The sequence below is a fragment of the Urocitellus parryii genome, chromosome 4 (genome assembly GCF_045843805.1).
Source record: "Urocitellus parryii isolate mUroPar1 chromosome 4, mUroPar1.hap1, whole genome shotgun sequence".
NCBI classification, from domain to species: Eukaryota; Metazoa; Chordata; class Mammalia; order Rodentia; family Sciuridae; genus Urocitellus; species Urocitellus parryii.
In genome coordinates this window covers 107830263-107855807 of record NC_135534.1, presented here as the reverse complement: position 1 = coordinate 107855807, position 25545 = coordinate 107830263, and the positions used below count along the sequence as shown (strand labels likewise).

General features: G+C 36.8%; 1 protein-coding gene across 5 annotated transcripts in view; it reads right to left on the bottom strand.

The window, feature by feature from the left end:
* The window catches only part of Tbcel (tubulin folding cofactor E like), a 58070-nt gene extending 36272 nt beyond the window's left edge, over window positions 1–21798 (bottom strand). For 3 of the 5 annotated variants that reach the window (XR_003302106.2, XR_003302107.2, XM_026403483.2), the window contains exons 1-2: window positions 21634–21798; window positions 1548–1696 (exon numbers count right to left, since the gene is read on the bottom strand). Coding sequence is in view for 3 of the 5 variants with exons in the window: in XM_026403483.2 (XP_026259268.1) it covers window positions 1548–1680 (133 nt within the window). In the remaining 2 variants the exon portion in view is untranslated. Of the gene's footprint in view, window positions 1–1547; window positions 1697–8041; window positions 8117–21633 lie in introns of all 5 variants that reach the window. The other 2 variants (XM_026403481.2, XM_026403482.2) reach the window with 2 other exon arrangements.
* Between the last annotated feature and the right edge of the window lie 3747 nt (window positions 21799–25545).

Here is a 25545-nt window from a genome sequence, read left to right as displayed (position 1 = left end):
TAATTGCAATGAGAGAAAGTGTTTCAGAATCTGAAATATTTAATGAATTTGGTCAAACTCTGAGTACTACCTGGCTTAAAAATACATATGTCAATAAAATCACTCTTACTATATCTACTAAAAGGGGAAAACGTGAATTCGACCACTCTTTTTCCACTTGGTAAAAAAGAAGATCTCATAAAGTTTATGCTTTATTAATGGTGGCTTCAAATTACATGGTTTTCCAACTTAGTATTTTTCAGTATCAAATTTCTCAGAATGGGAATGGATCCCAGAAAAAGAAAAAAAAAAGGTCAAGTATGAAGTCCATGCCTCTCTACCATTCCAGGTCACATGCTGTGATAAAACTGTATTGAGAAATAACAAACACTTGGTAACCTCTAAACACAAGAACTAAAACAACAATTTACTATTAATCCCTCTTAATTACGAAGAACTATTTCCAAGATCTGTTAAATACAACATTAAGCTGAAAGGCAAGCAAAAATGTACCTTGCACATTTCTAGTTATAGAATTTAGCTCATACCTAATCCTTCCCCTAGAAGGTCTTTATCAGCTGTATAACTAAATTCTACATTCCTGAAGACTAATTCAAGTCTCACAGCTTTGAACCCTTCCTGGATATTAATTTTAATTCCAAATTTCCTTCCCAATCACTGTGTCATTCCTCTGGCTCAACATAAACTAGCTTGTGTTATCTTTGTAAATGTGACTGCCTTGTCCAGTTACGCTGTTAAGCTCTTTGAGGGCACAGGACAATCATGCACTATTTGTACCCTCCAGGATCCTTGAAACAACATGCATTTGAAATATTATCACCGTGAGGATGAGAGGGGGCAAGAATAGAAGTTCAGGGGCTGGGATGTGGCTCAAGCGGTAGTGCGCTCGCCTGGCATGCGTGCGGCCCGGGTTCGATCCTCGGCACCACATACAAACAAAGATGTTGTGCCCGCCGAAAAACTAAAAAAAAAAATAAATATTAAAAAAAAATTCTCTCTCTCTCTCTCTCTCTCACTCTCTCTCTCAGGCTCTCTCTTTAAAAAAAAAAGAATAGAAGTTCAGTAGATTAGACAAAGGGGAATGAAGGGAAGGAAGTGGGGAAAGGGATAGGAAAGACAGTGGGATGACTCTAATATAACTTTCCTATGTACATATATGAACACACTACAGTGAATCGCCACATCACATACAACCACAAAAATGGAATTCTAATTAGAAGAAGATATATTCCATGTTTGTATAAATATGTCATAATACACTCTACTGCCATAAATAAATAAATAAATAAATGATTTTGGGGCAAAAAAAGAGAAATATTACCACTTGAACATTATTCTTGCCCTTTAAGTACAACTACAACTCCTCGTGGACAATCTGGAGGAAAATAAGTACTGAGGTTCTTTAAAATCTGAGACCAAAATAAGAGGGAAAGATTATTTGATTCATCATTTTAAGTAAAGAAAATAATTTGTAAACAAGGTAATTCTGTGAACTGACTTCCTAAGTAAGCTCCAATAAATGAATGTGTAGGTCTCATCTTTCTTACCTTTCATAGGAGAGCCCTGAGGTGTGGCTGGGACATGGACTCCCATCCCAGGGCCACGACGGTAAGGAAAGTTTTCAGGACTATATTTTTCACATAATACTTGCATAAAACTTCTTCCACTAGGTTGGTCCATCTCTCTTCCCTAAATTCTACAAGAAACCAAGAAATCATCAAAATTATTTATTTACTCATATAAGAAATATTTACTGAGAACCAATTATTTATCAAGCACTAAAGTAGGCATAGCAGACATAGAAGATATGGTCACTGCCCCCAGGAAATTACACTGTGGTAAGATCTTATGATTTAAGGAAGTTACATATGCAAACAAATGACAGCAACATAGCTCAGCATATGATATTTGCAAAATAATAAAAACTATTCCAAGATTAAGAAGAGGGGTGATCATTTCCAATCAAGGATAACAAGGCTTTGCACTAGTGCATAGAGTTCATGCAGTAAGTAACTGGAAAAAGGACTAAAAGAAGAGGTATAGGTTAAACATGAGGCTAAATAATTTGGATGAAGCTTTTATTATCTGACCCTTGAAATTCATTTTCCTTTTCTTCCACAGTAATAGAAATTTTACATATGTACACCATATATATATGTATATATATATATATATATATATATATATATATATATATATAGGCTATTTGTATTTAGAAATAAATATATGTCTAGGTTCTAGCTGATTGGAATAGAAATAAGGTCTAGCTGATTGGGATAGAAATAAAATATTCTGTGGCAACGTCCAGCAATCATCCTTAAAAGACAGCCAAAGTATTCTATTTGACTTCCTTCTTTGTGTCGTCCTTCATTCTACTTAATAGAAAACAGATGCCACCTTGGACCATGAACCAAGTAATATGTCCTAATGGAGGAGGAGGAGCAATTGCTAAAAGGGGCCTTAATTCTGGAGGTCTTCCTGGGACTGAACTGCCATATAGGTATATATCTCTAGAAATTTCAGAAAATAAATAACCTATTTTATTTAATCCACTGTTCTTTTCTTTCATTCTTTTTTCTTTCTTTCTTTTTTTTTTTTTTTTTTTTTTGGTTACTTACCACCTGGCCTAAGAAATGACTAATATAGAATGTCATTTCTTTTTGTTCTGAGTTTAGGTAGAAGATTTTCTACTTAACCTCAGCTGAGGGTCCAAAGAATCAATAACTCCAGCACTTTCTCTATACTCCTCCATGTGTTAAAAGAGATAGTACATGCTAACAGCCTGATAACATATTATCAGGAGCTAGCCTATGCTTATATCATACATCAACCAAAATATTGGCAACTACACTTAACCTCTCTAACGCTAACTATCAGTTATCACACTACTTTTTAAAAATTAAAACAATCAGACATAGCAGCACAATTCACAATAGCTAGATTGTGGAACCAACTTAGATGCCCTTCAATAGATGAATGGATTAAAAAGTGGCATTTATACAAAATGGAGTATTACTCAGCACTAAAAAATGACAAAATCATGGAATTTGCAGGGAAATGGATGGCATTAGAGCAGATTATGCTAAGTGAAGCTAGCCAATCCCTAAAAAACAAATGCCAAATGTCTTCTTTGATATAAGGAGAGCAACTAAAAACAGAGCAGGGAGGAAGAGTATGAGAAGATGATTAACATTAAACAGGGTCGAGAGGTGGGAGGGAAAGGGAGAGAGAAGGGAAATTGCATGGAAATGGAAGGAGACCCTCATTGTTATACAAAATTACATATAAGAGGATGTGAGGGGAAAGGGAAAAAATCAAGGGAGAGCAATGAATTACAGTAGATGGGGTAGAGAGAGAAGATGGGAGGGGAGGGGAGGGGAGGGGAGGGGGGATAGTAGAGGATAGGAAAGATAGCAGAATACAACAGTCACTAGTATGGCAATATGTAAAAATGTGGACGTGTAACCGATGTGATTCTGCAATCTGTATACGGGGTAAAAATGGGAGTTCATAACTCACTTGAATCAAATGTATGAAATATGATATGTCAAGAGCTTTGTAATGTTTTGAACAACCAATAAAAAAATAAACTACTAAGCTATCTTCTAAAAAATAAATAAGTAAATCAGAAAAAGAGAGGAGGACAGAAACTACTCAAAGAAAGGATATCATGAAAGAAGGCAGAGAATGTACAAAGGCATATGTAAGTAACCTCAAGAGATCCAGTGTTGCCAAAGCAGCATGACCATAAAGGACATCATCTAAACAGGAACCCCAAAGGAGAGCTTGTGTGCCACATTAAGAAGCAGAGCTTTATCCTATGGAAAGAAGAAGAAATTAGGTTTTTGGGAAGGGAAGACAATTATCAATTGTTTTATTGAAAACTCACCCTAACAATTATACAGTTGATGGATATGAGGGAAATGAGTGAAGGCAGGAAGAAGAGTTAGGAAGATGCTACAAGAATACAAGAGCAGGATAATAAGGACCTCAAAAGCCAGAGTGGGGGAAGAATTAGAAAATAGTGGCAGATTCAAAATGACTTAGAAAGCAAGCTTTTCAGGAACTGTAGGGGCTGAGAGAGAAGGGGAGTCTAAGCTGGTTTCCAGTACAGGTGACCAGGTGACTACATTACCTTTAACTAGTACTATTAGTCAAAAAAATATGATCAAAGTCAGTGTTAAGGGGCAAAATTATGGATTCCAATTTACTCATATTCAATTAGAGACGCTTGTGGAATATTCTGGAAAACAGTCTAAATTTGAATGAGAAATGTTAGCCAAAGATGAAGATTTGTACATCATCAGAATATAGGAAGTACTCTGAATAAGAACAGTAGGACAAGAGAATATGGGAATCAATGATATTTAAAGGACACGCAGAAGCAGCAAAGTCATGAAGAAAAAGAAAAGGAACAACAGAAGAGCAGCATATACAGCCAATATTTTGAGGACTTTAATGAGAAAAGGAGAAGGAAGACGGGATAGTAAGCTTGGCAGGCATAAAATAGAGGAGGGAATCAGACACAACTGTCACAAGTTTTCTCTCAAAATAGGAGAGACCTGAACATTGTTATAGATTTCAAGAGTGGCTTACAGAGAGACTAAGAATGACTACAGATACTTTTCCCTGGAAGAAACCAACAGGAATGAACATTTAAAAGTTTCTCAGAGAATGGTTTGATACCAGTCAGATATTCTTCAAATTGTTTACCATTACTGGAGACAGATTTACTTCACTATGGATGCACTGGTTTACTTGTACTTGCATAGTTTAATTATACTGAACACTAGGTATTTCTCATGTTATCATCCTAACTCCAACTTTAAATTATAAAGGGGAGTGAAACTGTGCAATTCTATTTCTTTCAGTATCGATTCATAGCATCAGATGCAGCATACTATGCATAGTAAGAGCTGATGAATGCTGAGTTATTAAAATCACTTGCCTCCAGGGTGCCAAATGAAAAAGCAGAGAATTCAGGATGGGGAGCAGATTTAAACCCCACTCAGATTTCATTACTTAATAGTTTTGTATCATCAAGCAAGTCAAGTATTTCTCTCTGAGATTCAAACATCTATATCTATAAAATATTAACGTCTACACTAGTCATATTACAGGGTTGGTGTGGAGCCCTAAAATATATAAATACATTATTTGGATTAAAGGGCTATTGTAAAGCTCTAAATACAAATGCTATTAATTTTAATAGAAAATTATGGTAAAGTAGAAAGCATATGGACATAGGAAACTTATGTTCTCTCACTAGCTGGGTACATTTACGCTAATTAGCTAACCTTTCTACTTTATCTTTTTCTCCCATGGATGGTCTCAACCTTCCCTTCAGATTTGCCACAAGAATTTTTTAAAAAGCATGAGTTAATATAGTCATTAAGTTTGGCATATCTCTTAGACCACTATCAAGACCACTCCCACAACAACTGTGTGAAATCAGTTCTCAAATAGTTAGAACACAATGGATGCTCATGGAGCATGTGTCCATTCACTGAACAAAGTTTCATCTCTATAACTTACCAAAGATTAGACTATAGAATACATTTCATAATTGAGTATATCACAAGTCACCTTGAAAATACAGGACTGTTTTCTGTTTAAAAATCTTCATTTGTAAGCTTAGGGGTAGAGACAATTGGAGTGCCAGATAGTTATTTCTATCTACATCTACATTCGCATAGGAGCGCTCTCTATCCTAATACTCATGGTGTCAACTTTTGAGCTTGGGTTGTGTTCATCTTATGCTTTGGGAACCTTCAGGCTGATCTTTTAAAAAGTAAACATATCACCACCAACAGCAGACAACATAAAGCATATCTTATGCCACTTGGAACAAGCACCAGAGCTCTTATCAAAGGCCTTGTCTCAAGTTGAATGCCACAGAATCTGTACAAATTGTTTAACAAAAACATCAAAGAAGTTACATTGCTATCTTTCATACAATTGGCAATTCAAAAAGAATTTTTAAAAAACGTGTGGGGAAGGTGAACTCTATCAAAATAATGGTCACTGTGTTTAAGTAGCATCTATTATCTGTAGAATTCAGAACCACTGCACTACATAATTCAAGGGCAATAGTCTTAAACACAATTGAATTATAGACAAATTGAGAGTCTACAATGTGGCATGGGCGGCTGAGGCATGAGGATCAAGAGTTCAAAGCCAGTCTCAGCAACTTAATCAGGCCCTAAGCAACTTACGAGACCCTGTCTCTAAATAAAATATTTTTAAAAGGGCTGGGGATGTGGCTCAGTGATTAAACACCACTGGGTTCAATCAAGCAAGCATGGGTACTTAAAATTTTTTTTCCCTCATGGCAGAAAACAAAACATCCAGCCCCATACTTGAATAATTCTTCCAAATAGCCTGGATTTTTTTTTTAATTATTATTCTTAAGACTGAAGAGTGACACCAGGTGCCTTCGCTGGTTCTTTTCCAGAATACTCTACTGCACTAGTTTTCCTGTAATAAAGATGATGCAGTCTTAGATAGATGGATTTTGAATTAGAATTTATGGCTGCAAAATAGATTGGTAATATAAATCTAATCTATCTTTTGGGGCAGTTTGAAGAGGAACAATAGGTGGGGAAGGAGGGCTGAAAACCAAGAAGACTGAAAAATAAGGAAATATAGGGTAGAAAAAATCCTTTAACCAGAGCCTTTTAAAAGTTTTTTTAGGTATAGGGGATAATCTATGACTTTTTGGAAATAGCAGGTGTCAAATTTCATCAGTCTACCTCTATAGTTGGCAGAGTTCTAATGCATTTGTAAAATGTTCTGAATTGGTGCTTAAAGCCAAGGAGCCAGGAATCTTGGGTGATGCTGCTTGGTTCCATTAACAAAATGTGGAGTGTGCCTGTGAAAATCTCAAATCCATTGTGTCTCAAGATCCTGACTATAATATCCTCTTGTAAAGTGCTTGGAAAAAATCAGGATAAAGTACAAATTGGAGGATAAGGTGCTCAGGGCACTTTTGCCAGGTGGATAAATATCAGAACAGAACATTCAGCTTCCTAAGTACCCTCAATTGCTATCAAACAATTTATATTTTATGTTCCCACTAAAAGGGTAGATCAAAATTAGTATGATACTCAACACAACTGAAAACAGAAATAGGCCACGTCTGGACACTAACACTGGAAGATATACTAGATCCAACCTCGTGGTCTCATGCAACATCAACATTTCACAAGGAAACAATGTGCAGTAGTGTATTTCATAAAGTATAAATACTACCAGCCTCACAACTCCCAAGAGATATAAATACTATGCCACAGAATGCCAAAATATAAATTTTAAATCTTATAAAAATAGATTTACCGGATTGTATATATAGCTAGACTATCTCCAGAGTGAAAAAATAGAAATGAGTAAAAGTAGTACCAACAGCTGACTCCAGAGAAAAGAAATGAAAAAGAAGGGTAGAAAGATTCACTTTTCAATGTCTACCCTTTGAAATCTTGAACTCACCATATTCAAAACTCGTCTTTTCACAATGGAAAATATTGTAATGTATCTGGAAATACCATAATATTTTGTTACACAATTTTTTATTTCCTCATTATTGTAAAGTTTTTATGCAAACAATTCCAACTTGGAATTTTTGTATGTAGAATATACAACATTATAAAAATTTTTAAAGGAACTGGGGAGGAAGAAAGTAGAAAATAAAATGGATGGCCAAACAGAGATAATTTTGTAAAACAGAATGAGGAAAGTAAAAGCAAGCAGAAACAAAACACACCCAAGCCTCAAAACCAAACTAGAATGAAACTAAGAGGAAAGGCTGAGATGAATAGGGAAGATTCTGTGTTCTGCTATTCTCCACCATGGCTTTAACAAGGACAAAGCAAAAGCTCCATTATCGATTGTACACAAAGAGCTGGAAGAACACCCTCAGGCTGCAGTTTGCCTTTGCAAACCAAGTTAAATGTGTCAACAAAAGCTACCCAATTTTATCCAAATTTTTCTGTCTATAGTCACATCAAGAGGCGTGATGCCTTAAGAGGTTCAGGCCTTGGATCACCTCAGACTGTGGAGACGAACGAAGAACAGAGCTGGTCTTCAAGCATCAGGAAGCCATTCTGCAGATTTCAATACACTAGAAGAGTAGACAGTTGGGAACTGATTTACAATTTGGAAAAGAAACAACAATAATTCAAACGTCATTAATTTAGGATGAGGCTAAATCTTCAAAAGAGTATTCATTGTTTCTATAAAAGGAAAATATTCTCAAGCAGTTTAATATTACTTTCAGTTTCATTTACATACAAAGAATCAATCTTATCTATTCATCAGAGTAGGGTGAAAAAAATTACACTCAAAAAGCTGCCTGCCAATGTTTTGCCAATAGTATTTGTAAACAAAACAGGTTAAACATTTTGTCTATAGGCTCCACAATTTCACCTTTAGGTTCCTTTGTTGAGATGATATTTCATGTCAGTGATTTTTTTTTTCTGTACTTAGGTGTCTGTTTCCTTCACAAAACAATCTGAGAATGAGATTATTTACTAATTGTTTAATAAAAAATATAGTCAATAAATACATTTAGTATTATATATCTGCCATTTCTTTCTGTATTTTACCAACTGATCCCAATTTGGCTTATTCGCCCATTCATTTATGTACAAAATATGTGATCTCACAGAGCTTACTTCAGCTGAACAAGCATGTACCAGATGCTGAATCTCTGTCAAACACTGTGCTAACCCTGAAGAAAGGGAGAATGAATAAAATCCAAACCCTGTCCTCAGGACATCAACAATCTAGAAGGAAATATACCAGATGATACATACCTAAAATATAAAATATGATTAAACTTTTGGAAACATGATGAATTAAGTAAGTAAATCCTGAGGCTCTGTAAAAGATGAATATTAAATTACAGGGTGGGAAGAACATTCAGGCACAGGAGACAATGGTACATGAAGGCACAAGAGATCTAAAAGATGGGTCATCAATAGTAGCTAACGCATAAAATACATATGTTGGCCCATTGGGGAGGCAGGAGATTCAATGGTAGAGGTAATAGGGCTGGGGATATAGCTCAGTTGGCAGAGTGCTTTCCTTGTATGCACATAGGCCTTGGGTTCAAACCCCAGTACCACCAAAAAATAAAAAATAAAAAGGTAGAGGTAACAGCAATCAGATCAAAACCAACCTTATTCGGGCTGAAATAAAAGTAAGAAAATGTTTGATAGATCACTATGATTGTAGTGCAAGGATGGAGATTACTGATCTTTATATGCAGAATACAGAGAAGTAAAAATTATGAGAATTTTAAAATCCCTGAAGGATAGGGCAATTAGGAGTTTGTTCATCTTAGGAGAAGCAGTTTCAGTAAGTCAAGGTGGTAGAAACCACAGTAGAGGGAGTTAAAGAAATAAATAAGTGCAGACAATGAATGAGTATGAACTAAATTTTGAGAGGCTTAGATGAAAGTGGAAGAGTGGGGAGAGCTTATACAGGAAAACCAAGGGTTAAGAGTTTTAAGGACAAAAGAGGATATAGGCTAAATCTGGGGTGAGACTGGGGGTCAAGGGAGACTGGAAATAATTAACAAAACAAAACCTGAGGAGGAATATCACCTGCATATCTTCAAAGAATCTCTTAGGATTACTAACTTTCCTGTCTTTCTGTTTTTTGTTTGTTTGTTTTGGTGTGTGGGGAGAGAAATTTGTTTTTTTCTTTTGTTTTAGCCCATTTAACTTTCATTTTCTAGACTCCTCTTTTAACCTCATCCAAAGAAACCTTTATTTTTGAATGATTCCCTATTGGACCCAAACCCTGAAAGATACTTGTACATTTAGGTATTTGGAATTTTTGTTTTCTAAATAAGCATTGCTGATCCTCAGCATAAGTGTATCCCCAATAAAGCAGAATAACTCAGGAAAAGTATATGTTATATATTTTCCCTCCAAGAAAGGTTAAATAAATCAATATATAAAGTTCTGTTAATCAACTGCTTTCTAAGTATTTGCTTTTAAAAAATACAACATCCAATGAGTTTTCAAAAATTTCCAAGTGAATATATGCAAGCAATAACTACAGCAAAACCTGTAACCCCCATCAGGTAGTATCCCTTTTTATTAGCTAAGGATATAAATAAGTGTTACCAACAGCTTTCATGTCTAAAGCATATTTAGAGCCACAGCTATACCCGGAGACATCAGTGACAGATTTAGAAAGGTCACTGAGCATGAGGAAGCACCTTATGGTGTATACCCTTCCAAATCACTCTTTCCAGGCTATGTAGATACACTTAATTTTATACAGATTGTTGTTTTTAGATATATAGTTTTATCATCTGTTTTTTCCTATACAGCTTGTGACAAACCTGCACATTAATAACTATCCACCGGGCTGGGGATGTGGCTCAAGCCGTAGCGCGCTCGCCTGGCATGCGTGCGGCCCGGGTTCGATCCTCAGCACCACATACAAACAACAATGTTGTGTCCGCCAATAACTAAAAAATAATATTAAAAAAAAAATTCTCTCTCTCTCTCTCCCTCTATCACTCTCTCTTTAAAAAAAAAAACTATCCACCTATTTTGAAAGTTTGTAAAGTATTTCATTAGTAAGCTGAATTATGTATTATAAAGAACCTGCAATTCTATTTCAGTTACTGCCCTTGAGCATTACATAATGTATCCAAGTGGATGTCTCCTTTAGGTAAGAAGGAAAACAAAATCTTTTGAAACTATTCTGTATGATTATAGTTAGCCAATTCACTAACTTAACTTTTAGCATTCCAAGTGCAAAACAAGTCTAGCTGATAAAATTCATTATCATAACACACCAGGCCACCATGATTTCACCCTAAGGACCACCCTGTTTCTCAAAGTCTCTTTCTCAACTGTATACTACATGGCATTTAAGTGTAATAATGTTGCACATCAACTTTTCCTGGTAGAAAATTAAAAGTAATTTAAAAAACCAACACTTCAGATGAAATGTGAGTTCAGACTCTTCCTGATCATTCTTATTGATCGGAGACTACTACTATCTTATTCCTACCATGGCACCATACTTCTTGAAAGTATCAAAAACAGTGGAGTTTCTACCCAAAATTCTTAATTTCATTGCATTAATGGCATCATCAGTGACAAATATAGCCTCAGAGCTGTCAATGACTTCTAGTAAAGAATTATACTACATTTAAGGCACATTGAACACTGGACAAAGAGACAAAGATTTCTCATCTACAATTGCACATTAGCAAATTCAGCTACTCCCAAGCTCGCAGTCCACTGTACAAAAACAGAGCACCTGAAATTCTAATCTAAAGGCTTCAACCCAAGACCTTAATTATTTTATTAGAAATTTGAGAAAAAAAGTTAAATACTGCTATTTATACTGAAGTGTTTCTTTGTGTGAAAATGTTTCTAAACACATATGATTTTCATTGTCCAAAATTGTTGTCTTAAGCCAATTGTCCATATCCCTGCTAAATTAGGGATTCTGAAATATAGAGCAAAAACACATAGCAGACACAACAATCACAACAAAAATGACTTAACATTCACAACACCCTTTACTTCAACAGCTTCCCCCAACCCACACTCAACTCCTTCATAAATTAACATTTACTCCTACCTTTCTATCTGGCCCAGATTTGATTTGGAAAAATTCCAAGGCTTTGTTGTTTTACTTATGCAAAGCAGAATTAGACACATTTACTCTTGAAGTGATGTTTCCAAACCAAGTATCTCCACCTTGAGATTAACAATCATTTTAAAGCCTAGTCATTTTCCACAACCACTCTCTTAAAGAGACAAACTGCCTGTTTACAGGAGAGGAAACTGAGGGCACTTGCTCAGTTTTCTATGGCCCAATCAGCATGCTATTTTATGCTCTCCACATCTCTAATCTGTTTAGTCCTGCTGTTTTTATTAAAAATGAAACATTTCAGGCTGGGGATATAGCTCAGTTGGCAAAGTGTTTGCTTTCCAAGCACAAGGCCCTGGGTTCAATCCCCAGCACCACAAAAACAAACAAAAATTTCATACCAACAGCATATAGACCACCATAAATTCTAGAAGTATAACTTATTAAAATGTATAAAAATCATTATAGCCAAAAAACTAAGAAGCATTTCTACTGCCTAATCTAGTTACAAAAGGGGGGGGGGAAATTATTCTCAACTTTTTTTGTCTTTCCACAAGGCAATGAATTTTTTTTTCTTAAATGGGATTAGGTTTCATCAGAAGAAAACTACATGTACATTTTCTTTCAGCTGTGAACACGCAAGTTTAAGGTCATTATCTAGCTGTTTACAGAATGGATTACCCTACTATCTCTGCTCTACAGAAGCCACCATGTTAAGGCAAGTCTCATTAGCAACAAACTATTAGTTTATCATTCTGCTTTCTAGAGGTGATTACCAACCACTCTAGCTAATAACCAGGGATTCCAGATGTTAAAACATCAGTTATGCAGAAAGGCTATGAAAGTTTACACATAAAAAAAAAGTTACTAATCCCTTCCACATTTACTGCTAATGGCATAATATGCCCAACAGTAATAAGTGCTGATTCTGGATCTAAAATGTCTGGAAGTAAATCCTGACTGATTCCACTACTGTGTGTGACAGTGGGTAAGTTACTGAAGTTTTTCAGGTCTCCATTTCCTCATCCACAGGAAGGGTAATGAATGGTTCCTAACTGGAGAATGAAAGGAGAAAATATAGGCAAAAAGTATTTAGCACAAGAAAGCACAGAATACTAGTTTACTGTTACATCTACTAACCCTATTATTACTACCATCAATATCCAATGAATATAGCAGCTGAATGTAGGGTGAGAAGACTTGTGGTTTTTGTTAAATAGATTTGGTCTCATTTGTTTTAAGGGCCTGGGACTATGCTAATTAATGCCAACTTAATGAGTCATCACAAAATAAAATATCTGATATTTATGGCATGCCTCCTTACATAGAAGATCTCACCAGTATCTCTCTGCTTATCTGAATTTTATGTATACTGCAACATCCCATTCAAAATATACTTGAGAGATGAGACTTTTTCAGATACCTCTTGCCTTAAAGATGTTTCCTTTTAGCTGAGCTCATGGTAGCTACTACCTAAAATATTCAGTGGGCAAATAATCACATATTGGCCTGTCATCTTTTCATTTTTGGCCCATATACTGCACATTTTAAAAGTCATGCATTGTGATGTAATTTTCATGTGTTTATTTGTATCCTCAGACCAGATAGTTTTTTGACAATAAGAATCATACATATCCTAACACTTCTTTGTATCTATCATAGACTGGAACTTTGCACATAATTGGAAACTAGTATATGTCCTAATGATTGGTTTTCTAGTCACTTCTATTGTTCATAGCAAATACATTTTATAAAATATAAAAACTGTATTTATTAATAAACTCTGCAATCAAACATAGAATTACTATTTAATTCAGCAATTATACTTCTGGGAATATACCCAAAAGAATCAAAAGCAAATAGAACAGATAGTTACACCATTATTCACAATAGCCAAAAGGTAGGAAAAAAAATTCCAAGTGTCCATCAGTGCGTAAAGGGCTAAGCAAAACATCATACATACATACAATGGAATATTATTCAACTTTAAAAATGAGGAAATTCTGACATAAGTTATAACATATTTGACATTATACTAAAGGAAATAAGCTAGATACAAAAGGACAAATACTGTATAACTATACTTACACGAGTTTAAAACAAAGTAGTCAAATTCATGGAGACAGAAAGTACCAAGGTTGGTTGCCAAGAAGGTGGGGAGTGGGGAATGGAGATTAATGGGTACTGAGTTTCAGTTTGGAAAAATGAAAAAATTCTGGGATTGTGGTGATGGTTATATAACAACGTGTACATACTTAATGCCACTGAACTAAATACTTAAAATAGTTAAAATGGTAAATTTTAAAATGGTTATTTTACTATAGAAATATTTATTAAAAAATAAATAAATAAAGTAGATGGTATAGAAAAAAATGTATTAGGCCAAGTCCAAAGTTCCAGTTCTAATCTTGGGCACCCTTATGAAATTAATGCAGAAAATTCACTTGAGGATTTTAAACCATGAGTGAAGAATGAAGTAGCCAAGTCTCCATAAGTGAATTTAGTGGGAGATTTGATTTATGACATATATAATCTTCACTTATCTTTTTCTTTGAATCCTTTACCAATGTTCATGAGAAGAAATGTTAATAAATGAATAAGGGGACTAACCTTTTGAAAAAATATGTGCCCTTATAAAACTTTGTTATACTCAAACATTTTTCCATGAATTAAATACCAATACTATGATTAGCATCACTTTTTTATAATCAAAACATTTTTAAAATCTATAAAGGGAGTTGGTCAGTAAAATGAAAAACTTTTGATCAGACATTAAAAACATAAGACATAAGACAGAAACGGGAGCGGAGGGCATTTGCAGCATACCTATGAAGGAGGGGCACTTGCAGCATAGTAAGAAGAATTCTTAAAAATAATTTCAAAAGGTGAAAGTTCAAAGGAAAATGGACAATAATCATAAATATTTAATAGATAATAACACTGAAATGGCTATTAAATATATGTAAAAGATGCCCAATTTCAGTAATGTTCAGAGACAAAAATTGAAGTAGTGGTGTATTATTTCAAATAAGTTAGCAAAACTTTAATGACACTGACAATACCAAGTGTTAGGATGTGGAAGAACAGGAACTCTCACACTACTAGAGTATAAATTTGAAGACACTTTGGAAAACAACATGTCTTGAGTTGAAGACGCACATACTCACTCATACAGCAATTCTACTCTCAGAATGACCGCTACTGGAACTTGTAAATGTGCACCATGAGATAAGGACAAGAATGCTGATAACAGCTTTGTTTGAAATTGCAGAAATCCTGGGGTAAAAACCCCTTACATTTAAGAAACAATGATTGCATATATTACAACATATTCATAAAACAAACAATTGGTAGTTCATTAAGCCTGTTTCCTCATCAACATGAATGATTTAAAAAGCAATGCTGAATGGGTGAAATAATTAATCACAAGAATATGCGCAATTCCATTTATATTGAGAGTTTAAATTTTGAAATTTAAAATTAACTGATAATTAATCTTCCATCTTCTCATTTAATTTAGGGTCAGATATTTAATAAAAATAAAACTATAAAAAAAGTCAGAAAATAATAACACAAAACTGAGAACAGTGGCATCCTTTCAGGATGAAGGTGTACATCAGGAGAGGCACACAGGGGACACAAACAGAACTCAGTCCCTCTCCAAATCTGCTCCTCCTATGCTCACTCCCATCTCAGAAATTATATCTAATCCCTCTTTTCCTCTCACACTCCCATGTGATTATCAGGCAGACCCATCCACACATCTATAACATCCCAATTCCTCCCATTCTTTCCTTCTCTTACTTTACTCTAGTCCAAGCCAGGACTGCTGCAGCAGCCCCCTCCCTGGTCTCTCCTAACTTGTACAATTCTCTACAAAGCAGCCAAGTCGTCTTTTCAAAATTTAAGTTAAATTGTGTCTTTTTTAAATTCAATGGCTTCCTTTCCCATTTAGAATAAAATCCAATCTCTTACATATTCTTCAATTTATCTGATCTAATATTTTCCTCCTTCCACACTTTTCCTAGCTCACAAGGCTTCAGACTCCCTGGCTTTCTACTTCTCAAACTTGCTAAGCTAATTTCCCCCTTTCCTGGCTCTTGGCAGAGTTGCTTCAATTCAGCATGAGTCTCAAATGTAAACCCAAATGTCACCTTCTCAAACTCTGCCTCTGATCACCTAATCAAAAATAGCACCACTGCCACTATCTATCACTCATTATCACTTCATTCTTTCTTCGAAGTTTGAACCATGATCCATTCATTTGGTATTTAAGGTCCCTCTCCACCAGAATTTAAGTTCCACAAAAGCAGGAACCCATCAGTCCAGTTTAGTGTACACTGGACAAGTGTTTGTTGGATGAATGAAAAGGTAAATTTTATTTAATAGACATGAAGTAGTATTATCTAATAATGAAATGAAAATCAAGTACACCAAGGAAGAGTGTGGCAGACTGGGGAGAAAGAAAAATTTTGGAAAATCACTGGAAAGGCATTATCCAGAGAATAGTTTTAAACAATCCTTTTTGTAAGAGCACTTAACACATCATATTTCTAAGAATGATTAGTAAATTAACAATAAAAGTTTCATACAGCCACAATCTCTTGATTTCAGAAATGTGTCACCTGCTTAAATCACCTTTTTAGAATAGTATTGCAGTTAAAAGCATGAGCTTTGATTAATTCCAGGTTCATTATGGTTGCTGTGTAATTTCTCCAAGTTACTTACCTGTCTATGCCTGTTCTCTTATTTATAAAATAAAGGTATCAATAGCTATTTCATAGGTTAATGTGAAAATTAAATGAAACAAAAGTTTTTTAAATGAAATCATCTAGTGTCTAGCATAAGTTGTAATTACTAGTGGCCAATAAGTTGCAATTACTATTGTGAAAGCTGAAAATGGCAAAGTCCAGACAAATATGAGAGCTGACAGAAGGCAATACCAACATCCTCCTCTCTCTAGTACAGGTGGACTAATTATTGACGACATACTGGGGATATAATATATGCCACAACTAAATCCTATTCCTGAGAGACAAATGTACACAAAGGTAATGCACTGTAAGTGTAGACAAAGCATATTGAGAACACGGAAGGTCAGTCACATGTAGAACTGAGACTTAGGACAACAGTGGAAATTTGCTAGATGAAAAAGTGGAGGAAAACACATATACAGGTACAACTAAGTGAAAGAAATGCAAGATAAAGATAGAAACATACTGTAGATGATGTGGAGAGCTGTTGGAGGGGACTGGCTAGGCCAGATGGTAAGGACCTATGTCCTCTGGAAGTTTGCATTTTATTCTTTGAGCAGTGGTAAAACTAAGGGAAAATAACATTCTAATTTAATACCAACCTTTCTCAAAAAGACCAAACACCTAGCCAGGTGCAAAGGCACATGCCTACAATCCCAGAGACTTGAGAGACTGAGGCAGGAGGATCACAAGTTTGAAGTCAGCGTCAGCAACTTAGTGAAGCCCTAACAACTTACCCAAATACTGTCTCAAAAAATAAAAAAGCACTGGGGATATAGCTCAGTGGTAAAGTGATTCCGGGCTCAATTCCCAATGCCAAAAAAGGAAAAGAAACAAAAAAGGAAGGAAGGAAGGAAGGACAAAAACACCTTTATGACTTTAAACAGCACACACACCCATGATCTACTAACCCAAAACAGAAAACATTGCAAGCCTGACTTCTGGAAACCATAGGAACCATCTGCTTTTTAACAATCACTGACCTAGAACCTATTCTTGCAACCCATATCTCATTACCGTGATGACACTGAGGCTAGTGGTCATCATCATAACAGCAGCAGATAAAAATCTACTGAGAGCCTACTGCGTGTTATGTGCTGTGTTGCTCTGCATGTACCATCTCAATTAATTCCAACAACACCCTCATAAGAGATACTATTAATCCTGTTTTACAGGTTGGAAAATAGAAGTACAGTGAGGTTACAGTCACAGGATTCAAGTCTAGGCTGACTTCAAAGCCTTAAAATTAAACCATCCTGAACTATGATATTGCTCAATTCATTAACTTCACTTGCTCAAAAATCAAGTGTGTGTGTACCTATTATCATTTAAGGCATCATGCTAATCAGTGATTTTTAAATTTTATTGAACAGAAGAGTCACCTGGGCAGTTTGCTAAAATATAGAGTCCTAGGCGCCACCAGAGATTAAGGTTCTATAAGTCCAGATCAGAACTCGGGGATATGCATTTTTAGTTAAGTCTAGTTATTCTGATTCACTAGGTCTATGGCCTATGTTCCAATAGACCCTAAGCTAGATGTCCTCAAGAATATTTGAACCCTGTCACCTCCAGATATTTATGATCTAAAAGAGGTAAAAATAAGGCACACAAACAATACAATCAAGAAAGACTTAAAATAGGTTAGACCTCAAGAATGTGACCCCACTGATAAAATTTAATGTGAGCAATTCTTTCCAGATTAATGTGCCTTTGGTTCCAAATAATATGAACTCATCTTCAACTGAAAGTAACATTATTAAACTAGTCAAATACATATCCTATACATTTACTTATTAAATATTAGGCAAGGTACCATTTGACAATGCAGAAGAGGCTGTGTGACAACTTTTCAAAGGAAAAGGTCTCTAACTTTGTTCCCCAACATTCATTAATGTTTACTATAAATTAATACTGTTTTTATAAGAGTCTAACCTATTTTAGAAGAAGGTTATCTTAATGAAATGAGGATAAACAGGATTTCACAAAGAAAGGGAACACACTTTGTTATATACCAAGCAAGATATAATGATTAGAGACCTTGGTAGGAAGAGGATCTGTTTTTGGAAATGAAATGTCAGGGAAAAAAATTGAGAAAAGCTGCAGAGGGTCCTCAACAACAACCTAAACAGTATGGGCTTTATGTATTGCTGGCACTGGAAGGCTTTTGAGGAGAAAAATGAAGTAATCACAGCAAAATTCTCTGGAAGAATACTCTCATGAAGCTATGTGAAATCAAGTAGCATTAGAATAACAGACAATGGGAATTATTGGGCTATTACTGTGCTGATCTGCAAAAAAACATAAATCAGAACAGGGTAGGCTGAAAAAGGGAGTAATGGTAAATCTTAATGTCTAAACACATGTAGGACAAAGGCAACAGTCACCGATAAAATGATTTCTTCACCTATTAAACCCAAATTGTAACACTGTCAATTTCATATTACTTTTCAGAACTTTTTCTTACATTGCAGAATAGGTCCAAAATATATCAAGAACTCACTTATTTAAAACATAGCCCAGGATTATGAAATGAATAATTAGGCCTAAATAGCCAAAATACATGTCATTATAGTTTAAACACTAAGGGGAAAATAAGTATTTTATGTGTATTTAAAACATCATTCAAAGCAACACAATCCCATTTTACACAAAATTCTGATAAATATTAAGTGTCTGATTTCCAAAGCCACAATAGTGTGGAAGCAAAAATTACAAGGGGAAAAGAGCCTGCTGTATGTCTAAGTCAAAAGGAAAACTGAAAACTGAAAATCAAAACGAACAAATGAAAAAAAAAAAAAAACACACACACAATCACTCAGAATAAGTTCTCCACATTGTTTATTGACACGTACACATGATTCCCAGAAAATGAAATCAATGAGATCTTCCTTAATGTTCCAAACACCTACCAAAAAAGACAATCTTTTTAAAACATTCTTTAAAGCTATATTTTAAAACAAATATTTACCTGATTAAAAGAGATAATTTTCTGAAATGTTTGATACATACCAATATAAAGTCTCTCCTCCACAACCAAGACATAGTCAAGAGTTAAAAAGAAAGATATATTTTATTACCCACAAAGTTTGAAGACAATAGAAAGCTTTCATAAGGCATCAAGTCAAGAATGTGTCCCCACTGATAAAATTTAATGTGAGCAATTCTTTCCAGATTAATGTGCCTTTGGTTCCAAATAATATGAACTCATTGTCAACTGAAAGTAACATTATTAAGCTAGTCAAATACATATCCCATACATTTACCTATTAAAATTAGGCAAGGTATCATTTGACAATGCAGAAGAGGCTGTGTGAGAACTTTTCAAAGGAAAAGATCTCTAACTTTGTTCCCCAACACTCATTAATGTTTATTATGAATTAATACTGTTTTTCATAAGGGTCTAACCTATTTTACAAACAAAAAATCAATTTGTAGTTAAATGATTCAAAGTTATTCCTAAGTTTATGAAATATACTAAAGCCATGAACTTTATACATTTAAATATAGAACAAAAAGTATAAAACATAACAATTACTGGAGTGAGAAGATTCAAGATGTTTTTAAGTAACAAAAAAGCAAAACAGTGTATCTTTATAATGATAGGAGTGAAATAAAACTTCCTTAACTATGACTAGGAGACAAAGTGGCTAAATGAAACTAGGCCTCTCATATTTCTCAGATGCAGCAAAGGACAGAGAAAATTAAGAGGCACAGACACACAATTTTGTTGAATGATTGGGAAACACTGATATGTCAAATATTATGATTGTAATACTTCAAGAAACAGGGATCAAATATGTTATATGTTATAAACATCTAACTAACTGAAGCAAACATTTATACCTGGCAGCCCTACCCCTGTCCCCAAAACTCATCTTGGAATCATCTTTGTTCTCTAAAAGCGCAGAATATGGAGACACTGACTAATCAAGAAATGTGCCTTATAAACATCACTTTTCAATCTGCAAGTGGAGACCCATAAATCAATTTGGTGTATTTCAGTCAGTATGTTTCTAAATGAAAGAAAATGGAATAGAAATTACCGGAATGCACATGTAATAAGGGTAAAGGCTGAATTACTTTAAAATCATATGTAGATATGTACTAGATCACAATGTAAAATGCACTGTGCGGTATAATTTTTTTTTTTTTATTTAAAGGAAACAAACTAAATTTGAAAGATACCACCCCAGATATTCAGTCTAATGTCTCAGGACCCAAAGACTGCGTGTTTTCTTAGTCTTCAGCACTTATTCAAACTCTCCTGGCTCAAGATGAATCCGTGGAAACCAATTTAAGAGCTCCATGGCAGCATGAAGAGAACAGAGACAAACCCCTGCTAGGTCTTTACTGGGCACTGAATGCATTCTCAGCTTTCCCAAACAGCCCTAGATGGTGCCTACAAGCTCCCTGTAGCTTAGCAACCTTCAGAGTAAAGCTCCTCCTTCCTGCACTGACTGTAAACAGTTCAACTCTTTCAACCAACTTTCAACTATAACTTCTGCCATCACTATGTCCCAAGAAAAGATACTATGGAATGTCTTCCTAGTAAAGGACCTAGAACTCTGTATTCCCATTCTCAAAACAAGAAGCTCCAAACATCGGTAGTCCCTGCAAGATCCCAGGTCAGGTTTTGCTCCTGCCAGCCTCTACTTTATTCCACCCCCCCTCAATCTCGGAATCTCCCAACTTGGGGCAAATATATTCTACCAAAAGCCCTGGTTAAACTACCACATCCTTTTATCAGTCCCTGGAAGGGTCAGGCCTGGTGCACCAGGAGCCTAGGGATGGCCGCCCTTTCCCAGCAAACCTCCCTCGGGACACGTCCTCTATTTGGTTTTCTTTTCTTTAATTCAGTAGTTCAGAGACAAGTTTCCTAGACCCCCGGCAGTCCCAGACACGTCTGTCTCCTACCAGGTAGGGGCATCTCCCCAGGCTTCAGGCCTCGGGGCACACTGAGCAGCCAGGATTCTCTCCGGACCTCGGGGGCTCCGCACACGTCCCCTCCCACCTGGGACCGGCCTCCGCCCCCCGCCCAGGCCCCTCCCGCTCCGCCCGAGCCCAGCAGGCCTGGCCGTCCGCCGAGCCCCGGGGCAGGCCTCCCACCCCGCAGCTGCCCCGGCAACGCCGCTCGACCCTAGTGCCCCCCGAGCTTCCTCTCACTGCGCCCCCAGGAGTGGCCCTCCACGCCCCGGCTCCTGAGGGGAGCGCCCCGGCCTCGAGAGCCCGGCGGAGCCGGCGGGCCGGGCTCACTCACCCCTCAGCCCGGGAGGCGGGGGAGCTGCTGCGGCGGCTCCTCGGGCTGCGCCTCTCCTCCCCCCTCCCGGCCACCGCCGTCACCGCCGCCGCTCAGCCTCCGGCTTGCTCCCGGCGGGCCCGGGCCCGGCTCCGCTTCACCTCGTCCCCCACTCTAGCCGCCGGAGCCTGGTGTCCTGCATTGACCCGGAAGCAGCTTTCCCGGCCCAACAACAACACGTGACCCCGCCGCACGTGTCACGTCCGCTGCGTGAATGGGAGGGGGCGCCGGAGGAGCAGGTCCTCCCAACCAAGCCAGGGTTGCCATGGCGACGGAGATGACTGTCAGGGCCAGAGCTTCAGCAAAAACACACCCTACCTCCTCCTGCTCTTCCCTCTCCCTTCCACGGTGAGGGGAAGGGACACCCCCAGGTGCAAAAGAGTACAGATTGTCACTCCCGAATGAAAGGCGCAGGTCAGAGCAGAGCCTCCTTTAGAAAGGAGCTTTGGACAGAACCTCTCCACACCCACCTGGAATCTTGGCCTGGCTTTGGCACTAATGAACTCAATGACACTGATAGAGTCACTTCCTCTTTCTGGCTTTAGTGGCCTCATCCATACCAGAAGAGACCTGACTGTAGTATCATAAGATCCTATGCTCTTAAGCACCATGGTGTGGCAAGATGTGGGGCAGTCTGAACTTCTGTGTCCTCTTCCCATACCTGTGGCATCTGAGGCTTCCAACACCAATGTAGTAATCACAGCTTTCATTTGTTTAGCACCTTATGGCTACAGCCAGTGCACATATGCAACTTTTGATCTTTACAACTCTCCAAAGAATATGTTATCGAATTGAAAACTGAAGTTCAGAAGATAAGTATTTGCCTAAAGACCTTGTAGTTAGTAAAAATGACCAGGCTGAGATATGAATGCAGATCAGGCTGACATCAAAGAACATACACTTCCCATTATGACATGTTATTGCTCCAGCTCCATATACATTATATCTGACTGTTGGGATGTTGTTGATTGCGTACTTTCTTATACATTTCTTCTATAGGATCATTCATAGAATAGGAATGATGCTGTCTGATCCTGATGAGAACTCAGCCTTGTACGGACATGTCAACATGTCAACGTATTGAAGAGGAATATATACATTCATAGATGTGTGTGTTTTTCTGTGGTATGTGTCAGTGAGGTGGTGGGGGGAATGTGACATGCATCCTGGAGAGGGAAAACAAAATTCTTCAGGTAGGCCCAATGGCCTCTTACTATCACCAGTTCCTGAGGACTTGCTTTGAACCTTGTTTTGTTTTGCCTTACCTGGTAGGTAGGGCTTACAGGGGTTGAGAGGGGAAAGTAAATCCAGAAGGAACTAGCTAAAGAAAACTGCTCTGATAGAGGGGAGGAAGAACCAAGCAACTTGGCTGACATGGCTCACATGGGGTGTTTTCCTCCTCCTTCTGCAAAGAATAAAGTACCTTTCTGACACCTTAAGAATTAATGACTTTGGGACCACTGGGATCAGTGACATGGCCATAGCCAAAAGTAGCCCCGGAAAAATGAGAAAATCAGAGTGAAATATACAGAGAGGAGAAAGACCTGGGGGGATTACCTGGTTATTCTGATGACAGACATACTTGTCATCTTAGAGACCTTTGAGGACACCCCAAAATACCTAAAAGTCTAGATGTCTTGTGAAGAATTAGGAAGAACTATAAATCATTAGGGTTTTTTTTTTTTTGGCAGGATGTAACTGGGGATTGAACTCAGGGACGCCCAACCACTGAGCCACATCCCCAGCCCTGTTTTGTATTTTATTTAGAGGCAGGGTCTCACTGAGTTGCTTAGCACCTCGCTTTTGCTGAGGCTGGCTTTGAACTTGCAATCCTCCTGCTTTAGCCTTCTGAACTGCTGGGATTATAGGTATGTGTCACTGCTACAGGCAAGTCATTACTGTTAACAAATAATACATGCAAGGTATATAAATACATACATGAGTATTGAATGTGACAGGGTGTGATTGGTTATGTATTTGTTTCTTTGAAATATCCTTTAGTCATTTCTCTCTTTTGTACCCATCTCTCCCCTGAGAGCAAACTCCTAAAGACAAGATCAATGTCTCTACCTGTCTCCTGTCCATATCCCCAAGACAGCCAGAATTATCTTCCTAAATACAGATTTGTATCTGATTATGCAACTCCCTGGAGCTTAAAACCCTTCCAAGATTCCCTATGGCACTTAGGATAAAATCCACAATCTTTAACTTGCTTCTCAAAGTTCTTTATAACCTAGATAGACCCTGCTGATTTTCCAGCCTTGTCTCTTGCCTCTGTCCATTTGATTTGGTAGCCTCATTAGTCAGAGTTAGAATTTCATTTCCTCAGTCACATGACACTACTCTCATTTTGGGTGTGACTGGTGGCTGTCATATTAGATAGAGCACAGTTCTATAGGATGATGCTTTTCTATATTCTCAAATCTCCATGTATGATATATTCTATAGGAATTCTTCTTACTAAGCCATTTGCTTGAAACATTCTTCTTACTCCTTGAGATGGAAAATTATATATAATTGCTTATTTTCTTGTTGACTTCTTGATGAGTATGTGAACTGCAGTGAAGGCAGCAGCTAGATCTATGGGATTCATCACTGACTCTCCATTATTTCTAAAGTGCTGTCATTTAGAGGAAGGAAAAAGTAAATATCAAACAAAATGTAAAGGAAGCAACAGAAAGGAAAATTCTGGTTATTTTATTAAAAACTGTTTCTAATTTGATATTTTTGACCAACATGCAGCAATTTCATATGATTCAACACAACAATAAGGAAGAACTTGGAGATGCTTTAGTCAGTTCTAGTGAATTTGCTATCATTGGAATAGGTTAATCAAAGGCTGAATCTATGAGATTAATGTATAAATAATTCCTGGATCACCTAGACTGATTGACTAATCATTACTGAGATTCTAAGCTCAACTGATTCTCTAATTCAGGGTTTACCATGACCTAAAGACAATCATAGCCTCTTTCTGAGTATTTACTGTGCCAGATGCTGCTTGAGATACTTACTTCCTTTAACCTCACAATGTTCTTATGAAGTATATTTGGTACTATGGGGTTTTCCAAGTGAGACCCAGCAATATACAGCTAAAGGGCAAAGACCAAATTCATGTTTAGATCAATCTGACATCAAAATCTGAGTTCCTAAAAACCCTGTAACATTGGGACATGGTTATATTATGAGGTTTCAGACAGACATTTGAAGGTCCTCTTAACTCAATAAATGCTTATTTTATAATAATTGTATGTCTTGCACTTTATAGCTGAAGGCTCTTCCCATGTAGATAAAGGGATAAGGACAAAATCTTGTGAGAGTGCAATGTGAATGTCAGTACACAGATAGGAAGACGGGGAAAGAACAAAGGCAGCTGCTTATCATGAAAGAATGATGGTTTGGAAAATTAAAAGACTTTAATTCCTGTTCTGGTTGTTTCACTAACCAGCTGTGTCTCTTGAACATTTTGGCCTCAAACTATTATCTACAATTAACTACCATGATGGACCACCTGAAATTATGTGTAATTTATTATATATGCTACTATTATGCATACTTTACACATATGTATTTTAAAGAGGAAGTATCATAGATTCCACCAGATTGATAAAGAAATCATGACCCAGGAAAATGTAGAATACATCACCCCTTTAAATTTTGTCATTTTCAGATTCTGTATTTTATTTTTGTCAACATTATTGACACATTTTTTTCAGGAAATGGGCTGTTATGCCAAGCTGAGTGATTAATCAATTTTTAAACTGAAAGTTATACTATTTAGAAAGTTGTCAGTATTTCCTACTGGACAGAATACAATCTACAAAAAACAGTTTGGTTTTCTGCAGTTTCCATGGATAGCATTAAGCTTAACAA